This window comes from Electrona antarctica, assembly GCF_951216825.1.
Source record: "Electrona antarctica genome assembly, chromosome: 18".
Classification (NCBI taxonomy): domain Eukaryota; kingdom Metazoa; phylum Chordata; class Actinopteri; order Myctophiformes; family Myctophidae; genus Electrona; species Electrona antarctica.
The window spans coordinates 17,886,800-17,913,100 of NC_136799.1; the positions used below are offsets into that span (position 1 = coordinate 17,886,800).

At 43.7% G+C, this 26,301-nt stretch overlaps 1 protein-coding gene across 1 annotated transcript; it reads right to left on the minus strand.

Annotated features, from left to right (window-relative positions):
• Positions 1 to 7,157: 7,157 nt before the first annotated feature.
• LOC306942299 (uncharacterized protein) lies at positions 7,158 to 25,478 on the minus strand. The gene is made up of 4 exons (XM_079528112.1): positions 25,392 to 25,478; positions 15,458 to 16,301; positions 13,961 to 14,472; positions 7,158 to 7,406 (listed from the first exon to the last, which is right to left on the minus strand). Exons 2-4 carry the CDS (start codon positions 16,284 to 16,286, stop codon positions 7,236 to 7,238), a joined length of 1,512 nt encoding a protein of 503 aa, XP_079384238.1. The 5' UTR covers positions 16,287 to 16,301; positions 25,392 to 25,478; the 3' UTR covers positions 7,158 to 7,235.
• Between the last annotated feature and the right edge of the window lie 823 nt (positions 25,479 to 26,301).

A 26,301-nucleotide genomic window follows, 5' to 3' on the forward strand; every position in this document is an offset into this window, starting at 1 on the left:
ACAAATGGACACGTGAGCTGTCATGATGGGAACGATGGCATACCTGACACAGGTATTACAGTATACTACATGCACAACAACCAAGACACGTACACTAAAAACTACAAGGTGTATTCTACATGCATGCATAAGCAGTGGCTCAGGAATTAATTATGCAGATAACAGATAGCGAAAGCTTCCCATGAAATCTGACTGAACTTAATAGACAAATAGATGGACGGACATGCAGACAGATAGATAGATAGATAATACAAGCATAAATAATACATTTAGACATGCATTGACTATACATTGGACAGGGAACCATGTGCGCCGAGATGGCTTTATATTGAGATGAATCGAATGGTAGGCTATGTTACAAGTTTGCATTTTGTTTATGTAGTGTAGCCTACTCGAAGAGTGGTCATAGGCTATATGGCTGGCAGTATGTTTAACCACTTGAATTCCATCGTCCATATTCTGGGGGGCAACATTGTGACTCTGTAGATCATATTCTGGGGGGCAACATTGTGACTCTGTAGATCTGTAGATCCATATTCTGGGGGGCAACATTGTGACTCTGTAGATCTGTAGATCCATATTCTGGGGGGCAACATTGTGACTCTGTAGATCATATTCTGGGGGGCAACATTGTGACTCTGTAGATCTGGGGGGCAACATTGTGACTCTGTAGATCTGGGGGGCAACATTGTGACTCTGTAGATCTGGGGGGCAACATTGTGACTCTGTAGATCTGGGGGGCAACATTGTGACTCTGTAGATCTGGGGGGCAACATTGTGACTCTGTAGATCATATTCTGGGGGGCAACATTGTGACTCTGTAGATCTGGGGGGCAACATTGTGACTCTGTAGATCATATTCTGGGGGGCAACATTGTGACTCTGTAGATCGACTATTTTTAGTGAAGAGATTTGGTGTAGCAGTAAAAAAGCAATCCAAGTACAGAGCCAAGGTCTAGTTTAAATCTAGACTAGAGGATTTAAGTGGTTAAAGCAGGGGTCTTCAACATTAACCACTTGAACCATAGTATCCCTATTCTGGAGGGAACATTTGCTGAAAACTGCCGATCTACAAACTCACAACATGAAGAGGTTTGATGTAGAGGGAAAAAAGTACATAGCCAAAGGTATTGAGGGTCTAAAAACACATTTATTTAACATGAATCGAATACGCAGTGGAGTCACTCTCTCTCAGCTACGGGGTCCCTACTCCCTGGCTTGACATTGAAGACCCTTTGGTTGAAGCATCATTTATTTATGTATTTGAGTTTCACACCCCCAGTCTGCAGCGTCACTGTACATGTCATAAACTTTACATGGCAGATTTCTGGGGTTTGTAACAGTAGATAAAACAGGAGTTGGTGAGACAGTGATGCAGTGTGGCCTGTGGTAATGAGAGAGATTAGCCAGAGATCAGCGGTAAGAGGGCCTCCTCCTTCCAAAGGGCCCCAGCAGAGAGAGAGACACAGAGAGAGAGAGAGAGAGAGAGAGAAGGAGAGAGAGAGCAAGAGAAGGAGAGAGAGAGAAGGAGACGGAGAGAGGAGGAGGAAACAGAGGAGATTAGAGCAGTTTAAGTGTAATGACTGCCTTTGGAGACGCTCCAATACAAAACACACAGACCTTCACTCAGAGAGAGAGAGAGAGAGAGAGAGAGAGAGAGAGAGAGAGAGAGAGAGAGATGAACAAAGAGAGAGAGAGAGGGAAGGAAGGGAAACTAATAGAGAGGGAGAGATGGAGACTGACATACTGTTTTTTTAGAGGTGGAGGCTGAGTGAGAGAAAAGCAGGTGAAAGAGAAGAATGAGGTATAGATGAGTCTCGTGTGGCCAGACTGTTGTCGACTCTCGCAATTTTCAAATGCTTCCATCCATCATACATTCGGAGATTGTGGAAGTGGAATAGTTGAGACTATATATATACAGGCACGAGATAGATGCAGCACAGTAAAGAAGGGGAGGGAAAAACGAGATAATCGGCTGAATGATAGACAAAAAAATGGACAATTTGCTGACATATTGTTTTGGACAGTGGGAGACACCATTTCAGAATCGGAATTAGCAACTCTGAACATGTACAAATGCGAAATATATAATATAATATAAATGTTAGAGAGGTGGCAGGAGTTCTTGTTGTGCAATGTATTAGTCCGTAGTTTTCAATAAAGAAGTGTTTGGTTTTAGTCGTAAGTGGCCGAATGCCATTTCCCCCCTTCCTGTTTATGTTGAGTGTGAACTAAAACACTTGTTGAAAACTATACGGACTAATAGTTACATTGCACAGGAACTACTGACACCTCTTTACCATTTGGGGCAAGAGAGTAAGGTAAGCACCTACGTAGCTTATATTTAGCATTTGTACATGTTCAGAGTTGCTAATTCTGAAATGGTGTCTGCAGTGTATACAAGGGTGAGGGCACTTTTAAACTCTCGTAGAGAAATACATACGAGAGTTTAAATGATAAATTGTGTGTGTGTGTGTGTGTGTGTGTGTGTGTGAGAGAGAGAGAGAGAGAGAGAGAGAGAGAGAGAGAGATGACAAATATAGGAAACAGAAAGTGGAAAATCATTTTTTTAAGATCAGTGCTGATAACTGCCTCTTCACCAGACCACACACAGAGGAACAATACTGTATGGACACACACGTACGCAACGCAACCGCACACACACACACACACACACACACACACACACACACACACACACACACACACACACACACACACACACACACACACACACACACACACACACACACACACACACACACACACACACACACACACACACACACACACACACACACACCTGTGTGTATTCCTGGGTGGGCTTAGCTTGGCTGGATCCATTGAGGGAAATTTCCCTGTGTACGTCGCTTCAGGGTACAGGTGTAGTTGGATCCCTCTCAACCCCATACTGTAGCTCATTGCCTCTGTAACGAAGCGCCTGCTCTGGTGACAGAAGTAGTGCGTGAACTATAGACGCTATATTGTACATCTCATCAGCTCCTGTCACCCCACAGGAAGCACATTTATATAGAGGGTATAATTAAGCATGCATAAAGTGAGTGGCAAAGTGAGTTTAACGTTGTTTAACATAGTTTAATGCAATCAGATGTAGGACATTTCTGTTTGGATGTATGGGCTGTAATGGCCAGAAATGTCTGGGTATGTCACGCGCATACCCTCTATTATGACAATTGTACTACATCATGTGCACCAGTTGTTCTCAAACATCTTATCATATTCATCATTTAGCACTCTGTCTGCCATAAAGAATAAGGATAAGGTATAATAATAAGGAATATGTATAGCTCCTGGGGTGACATGGGGCCTGATGTCACGTGATGTCACGATGACCTGGGGGCTTGCCTGGGGTGAGCGACAGGATTTGAGTTAGTTGACGTGACAGAGTGACGGGGATTGTGGTTTAGGTGTCAAAATGCGATTGAGGGTAGCTACTGGTACGTAAGTCGGGACTTGATCACCCCGGCTGGGTCACCTGAGTGAGGGGTATGATGTTGTGAGACCCGAAACCCAGAGGACCTTGGGATACATCACTGAGGATACGTCCCAGGTGCATCCATGCAATGTTTTTTAGTTCCGCTATGTTTCATCAGTTTCAATTGAAACGGACCTCCACCCTCAGGGGGGCCTCCAAGCTGCCCCCGGCCCCTGCCACCCTTGGTAAATGGTAAAATAAATGGTAAATGGTGCATTTATATAGCGTCTTTATCCAAGGCGCTTTACATAGATTGTGCATTACATTCACCCATTCACACACACATTCATACACCGATTGCGGCGGAAGCCATGCAAGGTACCAACCAGCACATCGGGAGCAATTTGGGGTTCAGTGTCTTGCCCAAGGACACTTCGACATGTAGCCAGGAGGAGCCGGGATTTGAACCGCCGACCCATGGATCATTGGACGACCTGCTCTACCTCTTGAGCCACAGTCGCCTCTTGGCCCCCTCTCTCGCGCACTTGCTGCCTTACTTTCTCCCACAATGTTAAGGCTGCACACGATATACTGTAGAACAGTCAAAACTATTTCTATCAATACGCCTGTATCAACAGAATAATTATGTCAGGTATATATATGGGGGCCTCAAATTTGGTCTTGAAACGGGCCTCCAGATTCCTAAGGCCGCCCCATTTGTCTAACCCTAACACTAACTCCAAACCTAACCTAATCACAATCCTGTTCTAATCATATCCCATACACCAGAACACCACAAATCATAATCATAACCCCTACTGGCCCCAATTGACACTGTAGCTGCATGCCTGACATAATTTTGGACAAAGTAAACTAGACAAGAAAGAACGTAGGCCTACTGTAATTATCCCAGGCTATTCAGCATGGAAAACCACCGTGAACACAGTACAAGATTTGAAAACAAAGCTACATTCTCACAGTCAGGGATTCTGACTCATATTTGTCCCCATCTGAACTTTGCTTTAATGAACATAATCATTCATTCATTAAATTTGTATACAAACCTTGGGGTCGCATCGAAGAAGAGACCCTCATTTTCACTGCCACAGTGATCATTAGCTGAAGAGGGATATTATACTGTAAGGTCCATCTGTCTGTCCGTCCCTACAGTATCTGTCTGTCTGTCTAATTAATTAAATTAATTACATTTAATTTGGCAACCTGACACACTAAAACTAAATGACTTGTTTTTAGGAGATGATTGAGATGCCAGATGGTGATGAAGCTACGGGTGTGAGTGTGTATCCCTCTATTATTGCGTAAACATAAAAACACCCATTTGCCGCATTACACATTATCTGAACCCAAAGAGACTTAACCCTTCAAAGTAGACCTACTAACATTTTTAACAAGTGGTCAAAATAATATGGGTGTTGTGATTTTCATTCTGTTTCTGAAATTCAGAGCGGGCTCTGGAACAGTGTGTCTCAATTGGCCAACATTTGCAGAGGGACCCGATCCTTACCTTTGATTGGGCCTCCTCTTCTTGGGCCGACAGAAAGTCCAGGCATTCCGCTCTGGATGCATAGGTAAAAAAACAGTAAGCCCTAAGAGCAAAAATTGCAAAAAATACACAAGTCCACAACATGTCACATCACGTGTTAAAAGCTTGCAGATCTACTATTAAAAAGATCTGCTATTTACATTTTTATCATTTCATATTGCATAATGGGGGGTTGTACAACTCTAGTACTAGACTCTAGTACAACCCACCATTAGCACACTCATGTCCATGGTATCTATAGCCTACTGGTACTGTACCACCGGGAAAGAAACATGTGGCATGTGGGTTGTGACTGCAGCTCACTGCGCCAACCATCGGTGTATTAAGAAGACCTGTTTTTACCTGTTGTTGGATTTTTTCCATCCCTGCAATTCATTATACACTTTTTGTGCTATCTAACTTGAAAACTGGGTGCTGAATCCTTAAAGTATAGTTAATTATAATAAAGCACTCCAAATTCAGTATTTACTGCAATAGACATTTCAGCCAAGATGCCCTTCCTCAGTCTGGGCATTTGCAATTCAACAAACACTGAAGTTGTGAAACTGCCAATGCACATGCTGATGGGTGACTTGTCTTGTGTGGCAATACATAATCACTGTGTGGCAATAAATAATCATTTGGAGTGCTGTCATTGCACATTGTCATTAATTTACAAATGTATCCATTTTTTTCTTCTCAGTTGATCTCAATCAGCAAAGTCTACTAAACAATGCACTTGCTGCAGTAATTTGCCTTGGATTCACTATTCATTCTGTATGTTTGTTGTTTTAAGTGTTTATTTCCACAGGGTAAATGGAATGAAAGTAATCTTATATGCGCATTCCCTTAGTAGGTAGAGACAAAACAAATATTTGATATTTTAAGTTATAATCACCCAGAACATCAGCAATTATTTATGATAATGACATTGCCCTATAATCAAGGTAAATAACTCCTCTGTACTAATCGGATATTGATCCAATATTTTCCACTCCAGTCCAGTCATATTCAGAACATGGATATGGAAATTGATTGAGTAAAGGTATATTCATGCCATATGATAAAAGCATAATATTGTTTAATGATTATATTTATTCATTTTAAAAGGTATGCATTTAGCATGGTCAGGTCCACATGTGGATTCTGTGATCCATATTTTATATGTTGTTAGTTCTCTTGTTGGGGGACTCCGGTGGACCTCTATTTTAGGTCCTGACCAGGCCCACACAAAACGTCAGTTCTGGGTTCGCAACTGGTCCACTCACTGTCGTGTTCCTATAGCCATTACTACGTAACCAGTTGTTCGGTATAATGGCGTGCATTTAATACAACTTTATTTGCATAGCGTTTTTCAAGGTTCTACAGTATTTATAGCCAACACAAGCTTATTGGATAACATGTAACAAGTATGGCACCGCTGTGTAGTAAAAGCTCACCATCTTTCTGGATAATAAAAGACATTGCCATACAACATCAATGTATATAATTAAACATCCATTTAACACATTTACTGTACAATCTTTATTTGTGTGTTGTTTTTCAAACACACAGCATGAAAAGCTTCACAAGGCAATCCAGTTAAAAAGTCATTACATTATATCAGAATAAAAGGGAGAATAAAAGTGAAATTAAGTGGATGATTGTAAAGATAAACAAATAGTGACTAAATAATATTGATCAATCTTAATTTCAATGTGTTTACATATAAGCACAGGCACAGTGTCTCAAGAGGTGCAACAGTAATAAATCACCTGAGTCACCCTTCCACAGCCATTACTGTTAATCATGCTGACTTGAGTCTTCACAGTTAATCCCTAAACCTCAAGTTATTTGGCAGGTGAGTATATTTGAGGAATGGTGTTTAAACAACTGTTATGCAATCTAAATATCAACAAGGCCATTTTTATCATGTACCTGTCTGTCAGACCAGTGTAGCCTATTTGTTCCATGAGGTAAAGTTTCAAAGTAAATGTAATCTGTGTTATGTAGCCTACTTTTCTATGCCTCTTCTATTGTTGAAGAGTGAAACAAATACTATTTCAGAGTGTTCTGCCGTCTTCAATGTCTTCCTTTGGATATTTAGAAAATGCTCACACTACACAACTTTAGAATGATAGAAAAGCAATTATAGCTTGTGTTTCATTTTGCATAAAACTCTTTCCAGGGACGGCCGACAATTGATTTGGGCAGGTCTGATTGCCTCAAAGATAAATAAATTGCTTCCTGTGTATAATAAACTCACCACAGACTCATTTACATCAGTCTTTCCTCAATCACTCTCTTCCTCTCCTTCAGCTGCTCCACTGGAAATCTTTTGGTCACGTATGGGCCTCCCCCGTGTGAGGCAACCAGCTTGTGGACACCCGAGAGCAGGTCTTTCACCTGAGAGTAGCTTGGGGAATTCCTGGAGTTCCTCCATACATTCAGAATGTAAGCACTGTTCTTTTGGCAAATCTAGTGAGCAAATATAAGACTTCCGGTGGACGATCTCTTCAAAATAAGAGTACCCTCTAGAGTATTGAAGAAAAGTTTAATTTGCACATTAAAACTACAAATGAAGCATTTAAATGATGCTATATGATGATATAAGACACACATTATGTTTCTGTGTAAAAATAAGTAATTAAATAACGTAAAAAAGTTATCTAAATGGATAAATGCTATTCACTGGAGTGCATGGACTTTATAAAGTGGACACTGGACAAAAATCCCTGCTATGTATCGACTAGTGTGACATACGCACATGTCCGTGGAGACCTCCTCTACAACACCACACTGTCCGCTAAGCAGCAGAGGTGTAAAACAAAAATTGGCACGCCATACAGCGAGGTGAAACATAAAAAGATGTCCCATTTCCAGACTAAAGTCAACTAAAGTGGACACTGGACAAAAATCCCTGCTATGTATCGACTAGTGTGACATACGCACATGTCCGGGGAGACCTCCTCTACAACACCACACTGTCCGCTAAGCAGCAGAGGTGTAAACAATTAATTGGCACACCATACAGCGAGGTGAAAGGTCAAAAAACATCCCATTTCCAGACTAAAGTCAACTAAAGTGGACACTGGACAAAAATCCCTGCTATGTATCGACTAGTGTGACATACGCACATGTCCGTGGAGACCTCCTCTACAACACCACACTGTCCGCTAAGCAGCAGAGGTGTAAAACAAAAATTGGCACGCCATACAGCGAGGTGAAACATAAAAAGATGTCCCATTTCCAGACTAAAGTCAACTAAAGTGGACACTGGACAAAAATCCCTGCTATGTATCGACTAGTGTGACATACGCACATGTCCGTGGAGACCTCCTCTACAACACCACACTGTCCGCTAAGCAGCAGAGGTGTAAAAAATTAATTGGCACACCATACAGCGAGGTGAAAGGTCAAAAAACATCCCATTTCCAGACTAAAGTCAACTAAAGTGGACACTGGACAAAAATCCCTGCTATGTATCGACTAGTGTGACATACGCACATGTCCGTGGAGACCTCCTCTACAACACCACACTGTCCGCTAAGCAGCAGAGGTGTAAAACAAAAATTGGCACGCCATACAGCGAGGTGAAAGGTCAAAAACTATCCCATTTCCAGACTAAAGTCAACTAAAGTGGACACTGGACAAAAATCCCTGCTATGTATCGACTAGTGTGACATACGCACATGTCCGTGGAGACCTCCTCTACAACACCACACTGTCCGCTAAGCAGCAGAGGTGTAAAAAATTAATTGGCACACCATACAGCGAGGTGAAAGGTCAAAAAACATCCCATTTCCAGACTAAAGTCAACTAAAGTGGACACTGGACAAAAATCCTTGCTATGTATCGACTAGTGTGACATACGCACATGTCCGTGGAGACCTCCTCTACAACACCACACTGTCCGCTAAGCAGCAGAGGTGTAAAACAAAAATTGGCACGCCATACAGCGAGGTGAAAGGTCAAAAACCATCCCATTTCCAGACTAAAGTCAACTAAAGTGGACACTGGACAAAAATCCCTGCTATGTATCGACTAGTGTGACATACGCACATGTCTGGGGAGACCTCCTCTACAACACCACACTGTCCGCTAAGCAGCAGAGGTGTAAAACAAAAATTGGCACGCCATACAGCGAGGTGAAACATAAAAAAAATTCCCATTTCCAGACTAAAGTCAACTAAAGTGGACACTGGACAAAAATCCCTGCTATGTATCGACTAGTGTGACATACGCACATGTCCGTGGAGACCTCCTCTACAACACCACACTGTCCGCTAAGCAGCAGAGGTGTAAAACAAAAATTGGCACGCCATACAGCGAGGTGAAACATAAAAAAATGTCCCATTTCCAGACTAAAGTCAACTAAAGTGGACACTGGACAAAAATCCCTGCTATGTATCGACTAGTGTGACATACGCACATGTCCGTGGAGACCTCCTCTACAACACCACACTGTCCGCTAAGCAGCAGAGGTGTAAAAAATTTATTGGCACACCATACAGCGAGGTGAAAGGTCAAAAACATCCCATTTCCAGACTAAAGTCAACTAAAGTGGACACTGGACAAAAATCCCTGCTATGTATCGACTAGTGTGACATACGCACATGTCCGTGGAGACCTCCTCTACAACACCACACTGTCCGCTAAGCAGCAGAGGTGTAAAACAAAAATTGGCACGCCATACAGCGAGGTGAAACATAAAAAATGTCCCATTTCCAGACTAAAGTCAACTAAAGTGGACACTGGACAAAAATCCCTGCTATGTATCGACTAGTGTGACATACGCACATGTCCGTGGAGACCTCCTCTACAACACCACACTGTCCGCTAAGCAGCAGAGGTGTAAAACAAAAATTGGCACGCCATACAGCGAGGTGAAACATAAAAAGATGTCCCATTTCCAGACTAAAGTCAACTAAAGTGGACACTGGACAAAAATCCCTGCTATGTATCGACTAGTGTGACATACGCACATGTCTGGGGAGACCTCCTCTACAACACCACACTGTCCGCTAAGCAGCAGAGGTGTAAAACAAAAATTGGCACGCCATACAGCGAGGTGAAACATAAAAAATGTCCCATTTCCAGACTAAAGTCAACTAAAGTGGACAGTGTGGTGTTGTAGAGGAGGTCTCCACGGACATGTGCGTATGTCACACTAGTCGATACATAGCAGGGATTTTTGTCCAGTGTCCACTTTAGTTGACTTTAGTCAGAAAATGGGATAGTTTTTGACCTTTCACCTCGCTGTATGGCGTGCCAATTTTTGTTTTACACCTCTGCTGCTTAGCGGACAGTGTGGTGTTGTAGAGGAGGTCTCCACGGACATGTGCGTATGTCACACTAGTCGATACATAGCAGGGATTTTTGTCCAGTGTCCACTTTAGTTGACTTTAGTCTGGAAATGGGACAACTTTTTATGTTTCACCTCGCTGTATGGCGTGCCAATTTTTGTTTTACACCTCTGCTGCTTAGCGGACAGTGTGGTGTTGTAGAGGAGGTCTCCCCAGACATGTGCGTATGTCACACTAGTCGATACATAGCAGGGATTTTTGTCCAGTGTCCACTTTAGTTGACTTTAGTCTGGAAATGGGACATTTTTTTATGATTCACCTCGCTGTATGGCGTGCCAATTTTTGTTTTACACCTCTGCTGCTTAGCGGACAGTGTGGTGTTGTAGAGGAGGTCTCCCCGGACATGTGCGTATGTCACACTAGTCGATACATAGCAGGGATTTTTGTCCAGTGTCCACTTTAGTTGACTTTAGTCTGGAAATGGGAAGGTTTTTGACCTTTCACCTCGCTGTATGGCGTGCCAATTTTTGTTTTACACCTCTGCTGCTTAGCGGACAGTGTGGTGTTGTAGAGGAGGTCTCCACGGACATGTGCGTATGTCACACTAGTCGATACATAGCAAGGATTTTTGTCCAGTGTCCACTTTAGTTGACTTTAGTCTGGAAATGGGATGTTTTTTGACCTTTCACCTCGCTGTATGGTGTGCCAATTAATTTTTTACACCTCTGCTGCTTAGCGGACAGTGTGGTGTTGTAGAGGAGGTCTCCACGGACATGTGCGTATGTCACACTAGTCGATACATAGCAGGGATTTTTGTCCAGTGTCCACTTTAGTTGACTTTAGTCTGGAAATGGGATAGTTTTTGACCTTTCACCTCGCTGTATGGCGTGCCAATTTTTGTTTTACACCTCTGCTGCTTAGCGGACAGTGTGGTGTTGTAGAGGAGGTCTCCACGGACATGTGCGTATGTCACACTAGTCGATACATAGCAGGGATTTTTGTCCAGTGTCCACTTTAGTTGACTTTAGTCTGGAAATGGGATGTTTTTTGACCTTTCACCTCGCTGTATGGTGTGCCAATTAATTTTTTACACCTCTGCTGCTTAGCGGACAGTGTGGTGTTGTAGAGGAGGTCTCCACGGACATGTGCGTATGTCACACTAGTCGATACATAGCAGGGATTTTTGTCCAGTGTCCACTTTAGTTGACTTTAGTCTGGAAATGGGATTTTTTTTTATGTTTCACCTCGCTGTATGGCGTGCCAATTTTTGTTTTACACCTCTGCTGCTTAGCGGACAGTGTGGTGTTGTAGAGGAGGTCTCCCCGGACATGTGCGTATGTCACACTAGTCGATACATAGCAGGGATTTTTGTCCAGTGTCCACTTTAGTTGACTTTAGTCTGGAAATGGGAAGGTTTTTGACCTTTCACCTCGCTGTATGGCGTGCCAATTTTTGTTTTACACCTCTGCTGCTTAGCGGACAGTGTGGTGTTGTAGAGGAGGTCTCCACGGACATGTGCGTATGTCACACTAGTCGATACATAGCAAGGATTTTTGTCCAGTGTCCACTTTAGTTGACTTTAGTCTGGAAATGGGATGTTTTTTGACCTTTCACCTCGCTGTATGGTGTGCCAATTAATTTTTTACACCTCTGCTGCTTAGCGGACAGTGTGGTGTTGTAGAGGAGGTCTCCACGGACATGTGCGTATGTCACACTAGTCGATACATAGCAGGGATTTTTGTCCAGTGTCCACTTTAGTTGACTTTAGTCTGGAAATGGGACATTTTTTTATGTTTCACCTCGCTGTATGGCGTGCCAATTTTTGTTTTACACCTCTGCTGCTTAGCGGACAGTGTGGTGTTGTAGAGGAGGTCTCCCCGGACATGTGCGTATGTCACACTAGTCGATACATAGCAGGGATTTTTGTCCAGTGTCCACTTTAGTTGACTTTAGTCTGGAAATGGGATAGTTTTTGACCTTTCACCTCGCTGTATGGCGTGCCAATTTTTGTTTTACACCTCTGCTGCTTAGCGGACAGTGTGGTGTTGTAGAGGAGGTCTCCACGGACATGTGCGTATGTCACACTAGTCGATACATAGCAGGGATTTTTGTCCAGTGTCCACTTTAGTTGACTTTAGTCTGGAAATGGGATGTTTTTTGACCTTTCACCTCGCTGTATGGTGTGCCAATTAATTTTTTACACCTCTGCTGCTTAGCGGACAGTGTGGTGTTGTAGAGGAGGTCTCCACGGACATGTGCGTATGTCACACTAGTCGATACATAGCAGGGATTTTTGTCCAGTGTCCACTTTAGTTGACTTTAGTCTGGAAATGGGATTTTTTTTTATGTTTCACCTCGCTGTATGGCGTGCCAATTTTTGTTTTACACCTCTGCTGCTTAGCGGACAGTGTGGTGTTGTAGAGGAGGTCTCCCCGGACATGTGCGTATGTCACACTAGTCGATACATAGCAGGGATTTTTGTCCAGTGTCCACTTTAGTTGACTTTAGTCTGGAAATGGGAAGGTTTTTGACCTTTCACCTCGCTGTATGGCGTGCCAATTTTTGTTTTACACCTCTGCTGCTTAGCGGACAGTGTGGTGTTGTAGAGGAGGTCTCCACGGACATGTGCGTATGTCACACTAGTCGATACATAGCAAGGATTTTTGTCCAGTGTCCACTTTAGTTGACTTTAGTCTGGAAATGGGATGTTTTTTGACCTTTCACCTCGCTGTATGGTGTGCCAATTAATTTTTTACACCTCTGCTGCTTAGCGGACAGTGTGGTGTTGTAGAGGAGGTCTCCACGGACATGTGCGTATGTCACACTAGTCGATACATAGCAGGGATTTTTGTCCAGTGTCCACTTTAGTTGACTTTAGTCTGGAAATGGGACATTTTTTTATGTTTCACCTCGCTGTATGGCGTGCCAATTTTTGTTTTACACCTCTGCTGCTTAGCGGACAGTGTGGTGTTGTAGAGGAGGTCTCCCCGGACATGTGCGTATGTCACACTAGTCGATACATAGCAGGGATTTTTGTCCAGTGTCCACTTTAGTTGACTTTAGTCTGGAAATGGGATAGTTTTTGACCTTTCACCTCGCTGTATGGCGTGCCAATTTTTGTTTTACACCTCTGCTGCTTAGCGGACAGTGTGGTGTTGTAGAGGAGGTCTCCACGGACATGTGCGTATGTCACACTAGTCGATACATAGCAGGGATTTTTGTCCAGTGTCCACTTTAGTTGACTTTAGTCTGGAAATGGGATGTTTTTTGACCTTTCACCTCGCTGTATGGTGTGCCAATTAAATTTTTACACCTCTGGTGCTTAGCGGACAGTGTGGTGTTGTAGAGGAGGTCTCCCCGGACATGTGCGTATGTCACACTAGTCGATACATAGCAGGGATTTTTGTCCAGTGTCCACTTTATAAAGTCCATGCACTCCAGTGAATGGACTTGGGCACTCCAGTGCATGGACTTGGGCATTTATCCATTTAGATAACTTTTTTACGTTATTTAATTACTTATTTTTACACAGAAACATAATGTGTGTCTTCACAATAACTGTAATGTAATAACAATACTAATAATGTAATGTAATAATTATTTAATTAACCACGCTTTTATTCTGAAAGCAACCGGATGTCTTAAATTTGCTAGCTCTCTGGCAGGAAGTTCTAGATTTGCCAAAAGAACGGAGCCCAGAATGTAATAGCGGCTCCCACACTTCCGCAGCAAATCCTGGAGACTTGCGTGGGCTCCAGCTACGTAGTCATTGATACTCTCAATCTTGTGCCGACCAATGTCGTTGCGATGCGTGAACAGGACGATTGCGTGTTCCGTAAAGCCTCGACCAAAGATCTTCTGCAGGCGGCTTACCATCTCACTCTCTCCCTGCGTGAAGCGCCCCAACTGAATAGTCAGCAGGAAGATATGGGGGCCCGGGAGGGACAAGGCCAGACAGTCCTTCACTTGCTCCATGTTCTCAGCCCCATCCTCGTCCCACAGCTCGGGAGTGTCCACCAGAACAAGCCGTCTGCCCTCCGCGAGCACCACCTTTCTCTCGCAGGTCAAGGTGGACGATGGGACCCCCGGGAAAGCCTCGTTGATGGAGTATTGATTGCCAACCCTCTCTGAAATGAGGTTTATGGCAGAGGTTTTCCCGCTGCCAGACATGCCCACGAGGATGATTGACGTTTTCTTTCCGTTGTCGTCTTATGTGAGCAGATCATATGAAATGAAAAGAAAAGAACAGTTATAATGAGTGGAAGAAAATAATAATATAATTATGTTGATGTCAGATGATGATTATGATTACTATGATTTATTATTATTAATATTAGTAGTAGTAGTATTGGTCGTAGTTGGTTATCTATTTTGCATAAGGGAAGTTTGATATAATTTAGATTGATTATTTATCAAATGAAATGCATATAAAGCATCAGCGATATCACTGCTTTATATACATTTTTGATTTATGAGTCTGACATGATAATATTCTGTACTACCAATTACTGTAGGCCTATATGTGCAATCATTCCTGTTTCTTACAATATAACTATACTACCCTCTAGTGGAGAACGTACACGCTAGTCTGTACTGTAAATCAAACAATTATTTTAAATGTAAGAAATTTAGATTTAAGAAAGCATTCCAGATGTTCAATATGGATAAAGGCAAAATGACGGTTCATATATATTTTTTGTGACTTCAGAAAATGCTATTAGATATTTGGGGTTTTTATATTTACAAATTACTCCAATCTTAAATCCAAACACAAATCAGCTGGCAAAAAGTACATTTGGATAAAAACATTGAATGTATGAATTTCACTACTGTGGCTAAATAATAACCTAGGAGACATTTCAAGCCTCCTTTGAAGGGTCACCTTTGTGACTCAGGCAACTGCGCAGACGCAGAGCTAATGACGGATAAACAGGCTAATCTCATGTCATCTCTCACTCCGGTACCTATATCTCAGCCATGCATCAAACTAAACAGGCTAATCTCATGTCATCTCTCACTCTCATACCGGTACCTATATCTCATCCATGCATCAAAATTATCTTGGGATTGTCATTGTTTTATCTGCATGGTCTTTCCCCTCCCTACTCGCAGGTTTAAAAACAAAAACAACAACTAACAAACTAACCAAACAAATTCTTTAAATAATTTTGGTATAGACTGTAGACATCTTACTGTTTGTTAAGTTCAGCTGCATTTGTAACATGGCTCCATGGCTCATCGCGGCCTCCTCCAGGCTCTCTCTCTTTGTTTCATATTGCCTCTTCACGTCTGCCTCCATCTTCCTGTCTTCGGCATGCTTAGCCTTCAGTTCCTGCATCTCCCTCCCCCTGTACTCCTCTCTCTTCTGGACCAGTTCTTTGAAGGCATGTTCCTTCTCCTCCGCTTCTTGGAGCTTCAGCGTCAGTATCTTCATGGATGTATCTGCTGTGTACCTACTCTTGGCTTCACTGTCCATGTGCTCTGTGTAACCGATCATGCCATTCTCAGCCAACATGAAGTCGAACATCTCCAGGAGTGGGAGAAGCATATCGCTTGTTCCAAGTGTTGTTGTGGTGAGGCGGCAGTACCTTCCATCACTTACATTTATCAGCCCCAGGAGAGCGTCATCCAACATGTCAACTGCCTCAGTCTCCAGCGAGAGAACGATAAGGAATTTCAGCAATTCAGGCCCATAGCATGCCTGCATGAACTCCATTATTCTGCTCTCCCTCTTCTTGTAACGTCCATTTTGGATCAGCAGAAGAAATGTACTGACACCCTGACTGCAAGACTTGAAGCAGCTATCCAATGCCTGACTGATGCCTTCCTCTGTCATGTCTTTTTTTAAAACAGCGCAGTGAAAGCTTACTGATCTGGAAGCCACTATCAGGTCACAGACTTCAACCGATCCTGTTGAACTGAATGATGGCTGCTGGCCTTCATCGATGTAGCTCTCCTGCACGAGAGATTTCAAAGTAGACCACTCCTCCTCCATGGACACAACCACCATCATATGCTTCATTTCAACTGGTTCTGTCTGCAAAGCAACATTGTAATGATGATTAGGGCCACATTTGGAAAGGTTATTTACAAAACGTGATACACTGGAGGGTACCAGTAGTAACCTGCTTTAAAGAAAACCATTGTATTGTAACCCTCCCAGTCCCACTCATCCTTACTCATGTTTTCCTTACTGTTGGTTAAATAATCTGTGGTTGCACATGTGGAAGGGACTGTTAAAAGTACAAAATGTAAAAGTGTACATTTGTAAATAGTTGGCTTACTATAATCTTCTGGAATACTCAAGCTGAATGATGTAATGTAATAGAAATATAGTTTCCGAGAGAAATTAGTTGTCATAGCATAACCAAAGTATGGATGAAACAAACATTCAGGTAAGAGTAGAGAACAAGTAGCCTACAGAAAACGTAAAACTAGTTCGAAACCGAACTTTTTATTGTATATTTCTTTCTATATTGTTTATTTATTATATTGTTATATGGATTCCCCCGAGTCTGAAATAAAGATTGAATTGAATATAATATAAAAGTCAGTGTGATGATGACTTAGCATCTGACATGGCCCTCTGCGCATGGGCTAATAGGTAGAAATAGAGGCGTAGGTATGTGCGTTATATCACTAATAAAAACAGTAAAACCATTATTGTTTAATAGCCTCATTCTCTAGCCATATTTTAAGGTTTTCAGCGAAGAATTCAGAATAAAAAAAAGCTATCTGCCTAAATTATCAGGCAATTATGAGATTTTCTCAGTCATATTTGTCTCCACCAGGCCGAAAGCATGGGGAGTGTGTGTCCTTCCGTCCGTCCGTTATCAGCTAATCTCCGGCACCGTTGGCCCGATCCATGCCAAACTGTGCACACACACTCCCTGGATGCCAACGACGAACCTCTGCACCAAATATTCCTCAACGGCCTGTTATAGCGCCACCATGAGGCCGATTTAGGCAAAACACATTTCTGTAGATAACTCGTACACATTTTATCCATACATCACACAATATCTCCATAGTCATGTGATCAACACAGATCTGCACAATTCCCCATCTTCCATCCTGATTGGCTAAGATTGGCTTCCGAAGCTCACATGATTGGTCCGTTTCGAACAAAATGCCACAAATCACAAACACAGTGTCCAATTTCCATGAAATTATACACGAACATTTCCACTAGGCCGAGGACGACATGCCACCATTTTTTCCCAAATCAGCCTCACGGTGGCGCTATAACAGGCCAATTCCTGTTTTTACCTATAACTGCATCGACAACTTATGTATGCGCACTCCCTAGAGGCCATGGAAAAACATTTTCCTTGCATCCCCCCACATCTGCCGGTTATAGCGCCACCATGAGGCCAATTTCTGCAAAACACATTGTTTATGTTAGTCCCACAGATTTCATCCCAATCTCACGCAAATCAGTACACATGATCTCTGTAGTCATGTGATCAAGACGAGCCTGTTGGATTTCTCAGAGTCTACACTGATTAGCTAAGATTGCCTTCCAAAGTTTTCAGGAGTAGCCCGTTTTGTACAAAATGCTGCACATGTCCTGCTCATCCAGAATTCTATCCTCAGAGATGCTATGAGTGATCTGGCTCTGCATTTCCTCAACAAAATGAAGAAAATTGTTGAAGAAAACAAAAAAAATATATGTTTATATTACTCATGAGACGTAGCTTGCGGAGTTAGTTCAGTCAGTCACACTCAAGGGAGTTAATGCCATGCTCAAGGCGCATACTATACTCAAGGGGTTAACATGCTGCATTACTATGTGGGTGTATTCAGTATGTGCAAGACCCTCATGTCATTCGCTGATGTGGCAGTCAGCTGACCAATTGGGCGGGCTACTTAAGCTCACCAGTCTGCATGCTCTTCCTGCCTTCCTCTGCATATGGTCCCTGGTTGTATGTGATGTTTTTGTTCCTCGTGGTTGTTGCTGCTGCTATTGCTGTCCGTGTGTGCAGCTACTTCTGCTTAAATTATGCTTCTCAGCTACTGTCCTTGCTGTGATAAGGGCCTGCAGGTTGTATGCAAAGTATTGAGTTTGATAGGATTCTGCTAATGCTGCTGAGTTCTACTATGTGGCTTCAACAAGCTTCATAATAGCCCGTTTTGGTAATTAAGCCAGATGCGCAGTCAGTGCTGCAGCTTCTATTGTAACATGGTATGTGTTCTATAGCCAAGTTTTCATTTTGCTAATGTTTTGCCAAGTCAGCCCAGGTGCAGTGTTTCTCCCATTCAGTGATGGGTCCTCAACTCATGTGCAGTGGTTGCCACGTCCGCTTTTATAAGCAACGTTGGGCTTGTTTTCTGTAGTCAAATTGTTCGGTTCTGGTGTTCTGTCATGGATCCAAATGACCTTGGCCAATGAACTGTATTGTTTCAAAGTCGTCGTAGTCACATGGCGAGTCCTAGTCGGGTACAGGATGGTTCTACACCTGGTTGCTTTCTTTCTCAAGATCTGGCAACTCAGCTGACTGGTTGTGTCTCCTAGCAGTTTAATTCATTTTGGAGCAAGACTTCAGTCACACTCTGCTTACCAAAGTATTCCTTCAAATACTTTCTATATGTGCTTTGGAAAGTGTTGTCTGCGAGGTAACTACCTTACTTGCAATCTTGATATAGGTTTGGTGCTTTTGTAGCCATGTAGTGTTGAGGTTTCCTCATTGCCATGAGGGTTGTTCATGCTAAACTAATGCTAAAGCTAGCACCCTTTTGCCCTGTGATTTATTATGCTTCAGTTTTATGCCTGGTTAACATTAACACTGTCAAGTCATATGTGGCATAGTTATTAATCTTAAAGTTCATCTCAATCCATTTCAGTTATGTGCAGTGTCATTCTAAAGTAGGTTAAAATTGCAAATTGCATTTGCAGTAATGTCATGTCAAGTGACATAGCCTACTGTCTACTGCTGTAGATCTGTAGATTTGTTTCTAGCGGTTTATTTTCGGACGTATTTCTCAATGGGTATCATTTAATTAGTGCTTTCTTTTCGTTGTATCATGTCTCAGCTTCACTATCCGGGTTGAGCTGTCTTGGAGAAGAGTTAAAAGCCTTAACAAACTGCTGCCTCCGTCCGCCTCTTCAAGCATATCTAGCTGTCGGTCTAGTCACTCCAGTGTATAGAGGGTATGCGCATGCATAAAGTGAATGGCAAATTGAGTGGCAAAGCGAGTTTAACGTTGCTTAACGTCGTCTAAAGCAATCATATTGGACTTTTATGTCTGGATGCATGGGCTGTCAAGGCCAGAAGTAGTTTTCTGCCACTCAGTAGGCGTTCCCGCATAACTTCCTGGTTTGATGATGATGTCACGCGCATACCCTCCTCACTCTCTTGAGGTCAGAAGTTCAGATCATATATACATATAGCGTCTTGTCACCGTGTGTCCCATTGCTCATTGTCACCTTTAATGTTTCAGATTCATACTGTATGTTCTGTTGATCAGTCCTTGAGTAGGATTAGGTAATGGCAGTTGTTTTGTGGGACTGAAGATGTTTCAAAGGTGGTAGGCTAGCAGCTCGCTGTATTGCTTCATTTCTGCACAACTAACATCCACTGCCAGGAGCTCTAAAGTGAAACTCCTAAGCATTAATTCATCACTTATCCGTGAGAGGACCTGGGACGAAGGAAGGCAGCCATAGACGTATGTCTATGTTCGCAGCAAGCTTGGCTTCCGTGTCACAGTGCTCGTGCAACCTATTGGTTGTGTTTTCCCCTGTGCAGCCTGGGAAATATAGCCTGCCAGTTTGTATTCAGATCAGTAATCGATTTGACGTTGCTCGGTACCGCTATAGTATTGAGTAACAGCATTAGGCAAATATCACAGTGATGACGTTTAATGTCTATAATTCCGCAGTGGATATAGCATAAGTTGGGTTAGTTGCAACTTGCATAAGAGGCCTTTGCTATGTTTCACCAGTTTCAACTGAAACAGGCCTCCACCCTCAGGGGCCCTCTGAGCGCTGACTGACCGCCTGGTGTCCCCCGCCACCTTTGGCCTCTCTCTCGCTCACTCGCTGCCTTACTCTCTCCCACAATGTTAAGTTACACTTATTTCCTGTTAATAACCATGGGTAAATGTGCAGCATTGGGAGATAAAGGGGAGACACTTATCGTGAAGGGACAGCAGGATGAGGAGAGGTGGTGTTGTCGCTGCATCATTGTCGAGAGTAATGGTTGCGTGCAATATTGAACAGTCAAACTATTGTATCAATACACCCGTATCAACAGGATAATTACGTCATAGGTTATGGAGGCCTCATATTTGGTCTTGAAACGAGCCTCCAGATTCCTAAGGCCGCCCCTGGTTAGTTGTGTGACCTCATTCAGCACTGCATCATCAGGACGATGGATCCAATGCTGGAAACACTTTTGGCTCATGGTGCTCATTAAACGTTTATGTTAAAGTAGTCTATAGTTGTGCAAGATGACCAGTATATCTCGTTGTTAATCTATTTAACGTTGCAGTTAGTAGGGATGGGGCCGATTTTCTTTGTGGCTGCTTGGTAGCTACTTCTAATCTTGTTGTAAGCCTTCACGTTCTGGTACCAGCCCAGGGGCCTCGCGGCTAGACGAGTCTGCCCCGAGACTGGGAGGTTGTGGCTCGATCACCGGCTGGGTCATACCAAAGACTCCGGAAAAATGGGAACCCAGTGCCTCCTCCGATCCTCGGCACTCGGCATCAACGGTCGTAATGGAGTAAGTCCCTGCGTCATTCTAGTGTCACGTCCAGGGGCTGTACGTGTACATCAATCCGCCTCACACTTCTGGATCAAGAGTTGGGCTCCTACCCCCGGGCCTCATGACTCAGCAAGGCTTGTTTTTCCGCTCATCTTAGTTATTGCTACTAATGGCATTGGATGGCAATCTAAATTAATGCAGTAATAAATTCATAGTTAGTGGCATCAATGTTGTCAATTATCTGTAGCCATTGTCATTGCTTCCTCATAGAAGCTGTTTAGTGTTATGTTAAATAAAGTAATACATGTATTAATAATTATAATAAAAAGTGGCTATACAGGACAGGCATATATCTTGCTTTCTCTAGCATATCATGTTTTATCTATTATCTGCGGCTCATTTGTTCAACAGGTTCATGACCCTCAGATGTTCTTTTGGCCCTAAGCTTTCTTTCAGCACAAATCTCAGACGTCCTAAGGTCGCTCAGTCAGGAGATTCACCAATGCTTCTTCAGCCGGTGTTGGCCGCCTTGGCCGGTTGGGTTTTCTTCGAAAGTGATGGTTCTAGTATCTGGCAAAGAAGTAAGTCCATCACCATCACCCATGTGCAGTGCTGCTGATTCTGCAGCATGATCATAGATTGCTCGTATGGGACATAGTAGTGTATCTCATCCCAGTTCTGGACGAGGGTGGTCTTGAATAGTTCTCGGGTCTGCACGACTCAAGCTTATTTTAACCTCTTTAAGCTCATATTCAATTGCTCAAAGGCCTCATGAAGAGCATATGCCGCTCATGTAAGTTAATTCATTAAGGGCCTCTATCACTTGGGTGTCTAAATAGTCTAGGATTAAGATCTAAGGCTTTCTCTTTAAATATCGGTATCTCTCTTTAAACGGCTTATCAGGCTCGTGTGGTGTGGGAAGTCTCTTCTGCTGATCTTGACCCTCAGCATGATCTCTGTTTCCGATCCGTGCTTAGGATCCCCTATTTACTCTTTTAATCATTCAGTCAGGATGAAGTATAAGTAACTCTGTCTCTGCTTGTGTCTTTTAGTTCTGCATTGGGAAACCTGCTTTGGCTGCGTTCTGGACTCCGTAAGGTGGCGTGAGCCCTGCCTAAGCCATGGCTATCGGTCTTCTCAGCTCATTTCCTCGCTACTCCTGATTCTACTGCCACGCTGATGCGGCAGGCGCCAACCGAAACTCAGGCCACGGTCCTCAGCTGCCCATGAATCATTATGTGCATCTAATTAGAAGAGCTTTCAGTGTTGATTCAGGATGTAATGAATGCAAGTGCTGTATCTGATCAGGAATGGTAATCTTATTACCTTGCATATACGGTGGTTGCTGGGGGTAGTTCATTGGTGGCATGTCACAAGCTAATGACCAAATGGCTCAGTAGATGTTCCTCTACAGTGTTCCTCTACACCGGGGTAATGGTGGTTTCCTCATTTTGGCTTTAGATTAACGTTGGGGTAACGGTCAATGGTCGCACTACATGTAAGCCCTGTGAAATAGTTCAGGTAAGCCGCACGGCTGCGGCGTGCAGTCATAGCTACACTTAGCTCTCGTAAATTAGAATATCCTTATGTTTATAGCGGCTCTGAAACAGCGGGCCGGTGGCGTTCCTCTTGCTGACAGAGGGCCGGTGGCGTTCCTCTTGCTGACAGAGGGCCGGTGGCGTTCTCCTGCGTTCTCCTGCGTTCTCTTGCCGGCCGGTGGCGTTCCTCTTGCTGACAGAGGGCCGGTGGCGTTCCTCTTGCTGACAGAGGGCCGGTGGCGTTCCTCTTGCTGACAGAGGGCCGGTGGCGTTCTCCTGCGTTCTCTTGCGTTCTCTTGCGTTCTCCTGCGTTCTCTTGCTGGCCGGTGGCATTCCTCTTGCTGACAGAGGGCCGGTGGCGTTCCTCTTGCTGACAGAGGGCCGGTGGCGTTCTCCTGCGTTCTCCTGCGTTCTCCTGCGTTCTCTTGCGTTCTCCTGCGTTCTCTTGCTGGCCAGTGGCGTTCCTCTTGCTGACAGAGGGCCGGTGGCGTTCCTCTTGCTGAGGACGTCGGCGTAACGGTGAATGGTTGCACTACACGCGCGTAAGCCCTGCGAAAGCAGCGTAGAATATTCCTCTATAGTGGCAATAGAGGAATGGCCTATCGGCGAGCGCAGCCAAGCAGGCCTTTTTCAGCTTAAGCTTAAGGTTAGTATGCCCCAGCCGATCCCAGATGGTTGTCTCTCATGCTGGGAGAAATTTAAAAAAAAAAAAAAAAAAAAGGGGGTATCGGCCGGGGCCCCACACATTATTTTTCTCAAGAGGTAAGCCTCACGGCTCGGCGTGCAGCCATGGCTACACATAGCTCACGTAAAAGTTAAAATATCCGTGCAAAATCCAGAAATGCATAGCTTGCATTTCGTCACTATTCTCAGTGGGACATCTGCACGGATGTGTATCGGTTGAGTATTCCCGTAGGGCGTTCCGGTTCTGCTTTGTTGGGGGGGTTAGCATATCCGGCAGGTTCCAGAAATGCATATTTGCATTTCGTCACTGTGTATCCATAGTGGGTCACCTGCCCGGATCAACGGTGAGAGTTCACCGAAAGTATGTGTGTTGGGGGGTTATTGTATATCTATCTCCCTGCTCTTTATATTCTGTGTTATTGCTTAACCATGCCGAGCAGGGAGAAATCCAGCAGAGCCGAACGCCAAGTCTAATATCATATGCAAACTCATTACTCATTCTGTAATAAATATTGGTAAATCTATTCGTGAGTTGTCTGACTGAAATGAGACGTAGCTTGCGGAGTTAGTTCAGTCAGTCACACTCAAGGGAGTTAATGCCATGCTCAAGGCGCATACTATACTCAAGGGGTTAACATGCTGCATTACTATGTGGGTGTATTCAGTATGTGCAAGACCCTCATGTCATTCGCTGATGTGGCAGTCAGCTGACCAATTGGGCGGGCTACTTAAGCTCACCAGTCTGCATGCTCTTCCTGCCTTCCTCTGCATATGGTCCCTGGTTGTATGTGATGTTTTTTCCCACCTCCACCCCAGCACCACCGGTGGGCTCTGCTATTTATGTTCCCCATGGGGGGTTATTGTATATCTATCTCCCTGCTCTTTATATTCTGTGTTATTGCTTAACCATGCCGAGCAGGGAGAAATCCAGCAGAGCCGAACGCCAAGTCTAATATCATATGCAAACTCATTACTCATTCTGTAATAAATATTGGTAAATCTATTCGTGAGTTGTCTGACTGAACTAAACATTTTGCCAAACATCACACACACACTCCTATCCTCCTGGTGGAGACCTGTGCCCAGAAGGGCACTTTTTCTAGTTTGACATGCATTAGGCTACGGACCCCCATTTAGTGGCATTTCTCTCTGGGACCCCCAGCAACTGACAGGTAGGTACTGGGGGTCCCCGGACCCCAGCAACCGACAGGTAGGTACTGGTGGTCCCCGGATCCCAGCAACCGACATGTAGGTACTGCATGGGGTCCCCAGAGCCCAGCAACCGACAGGTAGGTACTGCAGGGGTTCCCCGGACCCCCCAGTCTGAGACCCACTTACCCACTTTTTCTAGTTATCATATAAATCTGTACTGCACGTACCCAATTCGCTGATAACAAACTGAATCCATTCTCTAAAATTAGCCTGGGGGAACACCATTTTCGGGTTTATAATCCGGTCGAGAGCGGATGGTAATTTACGTCAAGTTGTAGTCACTGATATTACTCCAAATTCCCTGTGATCAAGGGCATTATAATTTCAGAGCCTACCCAATAAAAGCCTTAATGCGGTTTATTAATCCAGCAAGTTTCTTCAAGTACTTCTTGGAATAGTTTGTTTGGTATATTATAAATCTTTTATTCCAACTCGTAGCGACTGGCAAGACTAAAAACAAACAGGGGGTGTCGGGGGACCAAAACAAAGCGACGCCGAAAAAAACGGAACTACCTAACGAGAATTCTTTGAGACAGACACATACGGGTATTTCGGGGCGTGGCACGGCGTGGCAAACTCTGCCATTGTTGTTTAGGGCTAAAGACCATTGGAATTGCATTCTGTGTGTGTTATTTTTCTTTACGATCACAGTGGCGATTTAGGAACACAGACCAGGCTTTTGTCCGTGGTGGAAAGTCTGGTCAGTCTAAAATAAAGCAGATCGGCTTCACAATAAAAGTGGATGACAATGTTGTCACAAGAAAAGAGGAAATACCTATACCTGGTTTGTATTTTAGAGGCAATGTTTTTCCAGTGAAAAAATGGCAACTAAAGTTATCAACCAAAGAACAAGATTTTTATACAGGATATCCACTGGTCAGTCGGAATACATTTGTCACGGATGCAGACAGAGAGTTGAACCCAAGTGCAAAGTCACAACAAACAAGAGTAGATATAAAGTATTTAATAAAGAATCAAGAGATATCTTACACAGGAGATGCAGGTAGGAATCAGGCAATGGAGAATGAAAGCAAAGTCAACACAGGAACAGGCAGGACATCTATGACAGATTATGAACTGACAATGAAAGTTTGCACTGAGTCCAGTTTTATAGGGAGCAGGTTGATTGGAGAAGTGTTCACTGCTGGGCTGATGAGGTAGTTGAAGACAGGTGTGTAAATGGAACTGAGTGTGCTGGAATGGGATATGGGAGTGGCCAGTGTGGAGTCACAGACTGAGGGAGAGACAGACTGTGACAACATTAAGGACTCTAGCTGGAGCACTCATCTCCCACACAGTAACTGTCATTTCTCGACCGTTTGGGAGGCTCGCCAGTCCCGGGCCGGCACCCATATTCTGGGGACCCCCGGGGACCCACACACAGAGTTGCACCACTCAGTTCACACGGGTGGGATTTTCTAGGGTGGGATGGCTCAGGGTAGAGAAAGAAGCTTACGAGGAAAGTTCGCTGATGTCATTTTCTCTACCCTGCGATTCCAGTCGGCAGATTCATCACACTGGGTGGCAAACTGCTGCCGAAACTCTGGTAGAATACATCGGAGTCAATGGAGCCGAGTGGACAAGCATATGAACAAACACTATTTCTGAATGATTGAGACCACTGGAAAATATTAGCTTCTGGAAAATAAAAGAAGACATATAACACATTATTGTCTGCTGAATTGCTTTTCTATGTGTACGCTGTAATTTTATAGGCGTATCTAAAGTGCACAAAGTACGTTTCTGAACGTGCCAAGTATTGCGAGTCTTCTTTTATATTCCTGAACCGATTATAGGCCTATGAGAAAAGTCTCAATCATTCGTAGTGTCTGTTCTGTTCATGAGCTGGTCCAGCCGGCTCCATTCACTGCCATGTATTTCATTGAACTTCCGGTACGAG